Source organism: Scomber scombrus, chromosome 3 (genome assembly GCF_963691925.1).
Source record: "Scomber scombrus chromosome 3, fScoSco1.1, whole genome shotgun sequence".
NCBI lineage: Eukaryota > Metazoa > Chordata > Actinopteri > Scombriformes > Scombridae > Scomber > Scomber scombrus.
Genome location: NC_084972.1, coordinates 11883559 through 11889204, shown reverse-complemented (window position 1 = coordinate 11889204; position 5646 = coordinate 11883559). Strand labels below are relative to the sequence as shown.

At 41.8% G+C, this 5646-nt stretch overlaps 1 protein-coding gene across 1 annotated transcript; it reads left to right on the top strand.

Annotated features, from left to right (window-relative positions):
• Positions 1–1747: 1747 nt before the first annotated feature.
• On the top strand, positions 1748–5229 carry LOC133977299 (protein unc-119 homolog B-like). Its single transcript, XM_062415407.1, has 5 exons — positions 1748–2103; positions 3108–3221; positions 3431–3530; positions 3767–3939; positions 4921–5229. The coding sequence occupies exons 1-5, from the start codon at positions 1863–1865 to the stop codon at positions 5031–5033; spliced, it is 741 nt and encodes a 246-aa protein (XP_062271391.1). The 5' UTR covers positions 1748–1862; the 3' UTR covers positions 5034–5229.
• The last annotated feature ends 417 nt before the right edge of the window (positions 5230–5646 follow it).

Sequence of the window (5646 nt, the reverse complement as noted above, 5' to 3'; positions counted from 1 at the left end):
AACGTCAGAGCGCTCCTCCACTCAGCAGACACTCCCTCTGCCCGCAGCAGGTGGAGCCACGCTGTGCCGGGGTCAAGCCTGACTCACACACACACACACACACACACACACACACACACACACACACACACACACACACACACACACACACACACACACACACACACACACACACACACACACACACACACTTCAAGGCAAAAACGCACGTGTATTTTTTGCAAAAAAGTGTCCCATTATGTTTGAAGTCTTTTAAACTGATGATGTTGCAGTGAAAATGTCTTTCACCAACCAAGTAATAGATAAATGTGTTTCTTGACCGAGGAAGTATGATGAGCAATGAAATAGTCTGCATAAGATTTAACATAATTATGTTTTCTTTGTTGCAATTATAATATATTATTGTTGTGTGTTTGTACGTCTCACAGTTAAAGTGTGAAATGTGTAAAATAGTTTGAGTGCCTTGCATGCTGGTTTCTTGAATTGCTGTGGCCTACTTTTCAGTTTAACACACTACTAAGGACACTTGTTACTGAACTATCACAACAACTGGGAGCTGAAATGAAAATCAGGGCTCTAGTGCCTGAGGACCAGGACCGAAAACTACTGGACATGGCACTTATACTTAAACATAAGTGATTCATTTGACAACAATGGGTAAACCCATAATGTTTTCCTTTAAAGCGGTAAAGTTTCCTTTGAAAAGTCTCACCGGATGTCCTGTTTAAATGCCGTGCATTGACAGCAGCAGGTGAGGACTGGATAAACGGGTTCTGCTGAAGGCGACAGTCCCTCCTCCACAGTGAAAAGGAATTGGATCCATGCAGCTCTCACTGCTTCACGGAGAGTGCTGAGACTACCTGCGTCATCTTAACAATAGGAAGTGCCCATCACCTCTCACACAGTAAATCCTCATTTGCATAACTCCTGGACCTTTTCATTTGCGTTGCCTGCGTATTTAATCAAGAAACAAAGTGAAATGACCTTCCAGCAACTCGGACAAATAGATTAAGATTTTTATCAATAGAATATTTACTTTATTTTAAGCTACAGGCTACTTTACTACACTTTAGAGTGAATTATTTTTAGCCCACTACTTTTCTTCCCCCTTTAATCTCACAGCTGTTTGTTGCGTCTCAGTTTATGATTTACATTAAAACACACGGGCCTTGAGACCTAATGTATGTCAACACTAATACAATCCTTTGTTCAAGATCTAACCTTTTGTGTCGTGTATATAATTTTTAAAGAAAATTGACGAATAGTTGGGGGCTCATTTGTCACATGTCAGATATCTAAGTTTTAAAGCTCCACCATGATCTCTTCATTGAACTTCTCAGATAGTTTCATTAAAATACTTGGTCAAGGACAGAAGAGGTCAAATATTTCACTAAATAAATGAATAAATAATTCAATTGATGTGATGAGATGACAGATTAGAAAATCATGTCTACCCTCTAGATGTATCTTGTGACCCCTTTGGAGAGGGCCCAAGCCCTTGGTTGGGAAGCAGATGGTGAACTACCAAATTATAGTATTATTATTCTCGTTGTGTTTAATGTTATCATCATTATCATTATTAAATAGGACACAGCCTATTTCAGCAGCTGGACCACGTCCATCGCCCCCTGGTGGAGGTTTCGGGGAACCTCTTCACACCCTCATCTGGTTCACCGGACGAGTTGTCATGGCAACTGTACAGCATGTGCTTACAAAAACAAGCGCTTGACCGTTCACCGACACTTCTTTCGACACTCGACATCTACGGCGCCATCTTATTCTTCTTCTTCTAGCATTTACTGCCAGAGAGGGAAACAGAAGATAGTTCTCCCGAACAGAGGGGAGCCGAGGAGAGTCAAAAGATGAGCGGAGCCAAAGCCCGCAGCGACGCAGCGCCTGTTGCTGAAAATGTCTCCGGCGGCGGGCACGGCACTGCGGCTCCGGCTCCTCCGCGGGACCGTAAGCCCGGCGGAGGGGTTCTAAAGAGGCTCAAATCCCGGAGGAGCCAGGTAGAGAGCAGGCCCGTCACGGAGGAGGACCTGCGGACACAGAGTGGACACATCACACCGGAGGATGTTCTAGGACTGCGGGTGGCTACGCGAGGTTTGGCTCCCTCTCTAGTGCCTGTTGTTGTTGGTTGACACAGTCGCTTTTTACAGCCTGAAGAGACTCACTGACGCTCATTTTACTGCCAGTGGTGAACTGAGAATATGAACAAAATGCAACCGAGTCAGCCTACACGATACATGAACAAAACACATTACACAATGTGCAATTAGAGGAAATTACGTCCAGTTATTCAGGCTTATGACATGTCATTGGAAAACAAAACAAGATAAATGGTGCATCAGTATAATTAGCTAGCTATGTGAGAGACTACATATCTGACGTCACACAAATGTTGGACGTCACCTATCACTCATGGAAAAACCATTGTTTCTATTTTAAGCAGCTTAACCCGGAATTTAACAATAGGAGGCGTTTGTAACAATGAAGTCTCTCGGTGGTGTCCCTTTATATTTTACTATGATCCTAATAACATACCTCTGACTCCACTAATAACATATTACTGGGAAAGTCTTAGACTATGTCTGATGTAAATGATCTCAATGATCACTGATGTGACATCACAACCTGCACCGATCAAGGGGACACACTGTTTTCATTAAGTCATACAAAATAAATGTAAATTCATCAGTGGTGAAGCCTGCAGTTACAGCTGTGGAGGGCATATAGATATTTGACAGGAAATGACAAGCTGTAGAGAATCAATTGAACACTTTTATTTCCTTCCTTTCTCATTTTCACATCAAATCTTGAATTAATTTTTTTAATTGTCTGGCTGTCTTTCAAAATACAGCAAGAACATCCTTGTATTTGGCCTCATGCGTTTCTTATTGCTGTATAACTCCATAATTAAATACACCAGTGATGCCAGTGATCATTCAAATCTGCTTCACTGTGTCTTGTGCGTATGTGTATCTAAGCAAAATTGTCACTGCAGTGTTTTCCATGTTATTTTTGTGCAATGTGAACTTTAACCAGCCTGACCCGCAAATCATTTAAATGTTTATAACTCCTCTGTCATCTGTCTGTCATTGTTGCAGGGTACCTCTGTAAACCTGAGGACAATATTTATAATATTGACTTTGTACGCTTCAAGATCAGAGACTTGGAGACTGGCACTGTCCTGTTTGAGATCGCCAAGCCACCACACACAGGTACTGTGTCGAAGCCCACTCCTTGTGCTTTCTCTGCATGTGTTGTATGCCCCGTTATTAGTGTATCTTTTGACTATGAAGGATCTGGCTCTTGAGGGCTAAAAAATGAAGCATTCCCGGTTTAGAAACATCCAGTATTGGTCGTGATTAGAAGTAGTCCTCAGTATGGCTGATGTCAAATGTTATTGGTCCTATGTTGTGGGTCTCAGAGGAAGACGAGGAAAACAGAGAAGGGGATGCCAGCGCGGGCCGATTTGTACGCTACCAATTCACCCCAGCCTTCCTGCGACTGAGGACCGTGGGAGCTACGTGAGTGACTCACACATTACCAACACACACCTAAGACAAACACACTCACCTGTCAAACAATGAAAACAATCACAGCATTGTCCTCTGTCAGCTAACACACACTCACTGACGGTGTGCACCTGTGCAGTAAGACTGCATTAACTTTATGACTACTCAAAAGCAGACCTACTGTTGCAACCATTGACTATACAGTCAATGGTTGCAACATCTCCCTTTTCTCCATGTTATTCAATCAGGGTGGAATTCACAGTTGGAAATCGGCCGCTAAACAACTTCCGCATGATCGAGAGGCACTATTTCCGTGATCACCTGCTGAAAAGCTTCGACTTTGACTTCGGCTTCTGTATCCCGAACAGCCGCAATACTTGTGAGCACATCTATGAGTTCCCTCAGCTGTCTGAGAGCCTGGGTGAGTCTGCTTTTCCCCCGTAACCGTTAAAGGTTAGTCCTAAAAATGCCTTGAATATGATGTCACCTTTTCAAAATGTTAAAGAGAGAGAGAAGAAATATCAAAGCCTGAATACCAAACAAATGATGTTGACGATCAAATTAGATTTTGGAGCACCTTCCTGTAATAAATGTGCTATTAATGAGAGATGGTTTCTGCCACTTGTTAAAGTATAGGCTCAGACTTTTTCAAGTCTATCGTAACAACACCCACATGCCATATTTATGTTGAAGGAGTTATTAGTTGCTGCAGTTGTTCCTCATCTCCTCCCTTCTGTGCAAAAATGCATTCTAAAGTTCAGCCAAAGATAATATGAGTCTTTGTCACTCTGTGTTAGCCAAATCAAGTTGTACCCGTGTTATGCTATCTTAACCCTGGCAGTCCATGTAGGATGATTGCTGGTGTTTTGTCCCAACAACAAACCTACATGTCACTACCTGAAAAGTATACTTCCACTGCAGCACACTAAACACAAAGAGGGATGGTTACTGCGCCCAATACTTCCTTCAATGTACATAATGTGCATGTGAGAATCGTATTAAGACAGACTTCTGAAACTGTCCGTTTGTGCTGTCACATAAAAAGTTTATATAAAACCATTCATGTTATGTGATTACAAGTATGTTCTCATAACTATTTAAAAATGCTTTATGCGTCTTATTAAGTGCCTGCCTACAGTAGCACAACTCGTTTTGTCATAATAGATTAATTATATCATCATTGTGATTACGGAGGGACGTTTGTATCACATGTAAGCACTTGTGGCTCCAGTGTTTATCAAATATCTAAAACTCACAGGCTTTCACTCTGAGCTACAGAGCCACTTAAGTATTTGCTTTATCAATAATACTGACACAGTCATTTTAGGTTTTATACTGTTGGACCTAATTGCAAGGATATGTTTTTTTGATTGCTGACATGAACGTGTTGCCTGTCTTTCAGTCCGTCAGATGGTGGAGTGTCCTTATGAGACCCGGTCAGACAGCTTCTATTTCGTGGAGAACAGACTGGTCATGCACAACAAGGCAGACTATGCTTATAATGGAGGACAATGATATCTGCCTGCCAGCATGCAAACACACACACACGCACACACATTAACATGTGCATGCACACAAATACTCACATTTATAGATACACATATATACACATGCATGCACCTGGCTGATCATACATACAGCTCACACACATATACATGCACAAACAGTTAAAGGTGGAGTTGAGTTGCCTCATATGTTAATAAAGATGAATTAGAATTAATTGGTCATTTTCAGGGATGTATTTGATATTGCAAGAGGTTCAGTATCACTCTCTGGTCTGACATACAAATTAACAGATTAAAATTGGTTCATTTCTTTGTTGATTTGGACACATTTATTTAAAACTAAGAAGCGACACATCAATGTAGTGGCCATGTGATGTGTGTCTCAAACAGACCAAATGTGTGTCAGATAGACAGTTAGTCTCCTCTTAGCAATTTTCAAAGTGTCCTACCACCCCTTCTACACACATGGACAAACATATACCCACACACTCAATCCCCAAGTGACACACATAGTGTTTACGCAGTGTTTGTCAGAAGCAGCTGTTCTCAGAGCTAACGCCTCCACAATCCACTCCAGACAATATCGGGGGAGAAAGAGAAACCATCCACAAAAACACTCCTGT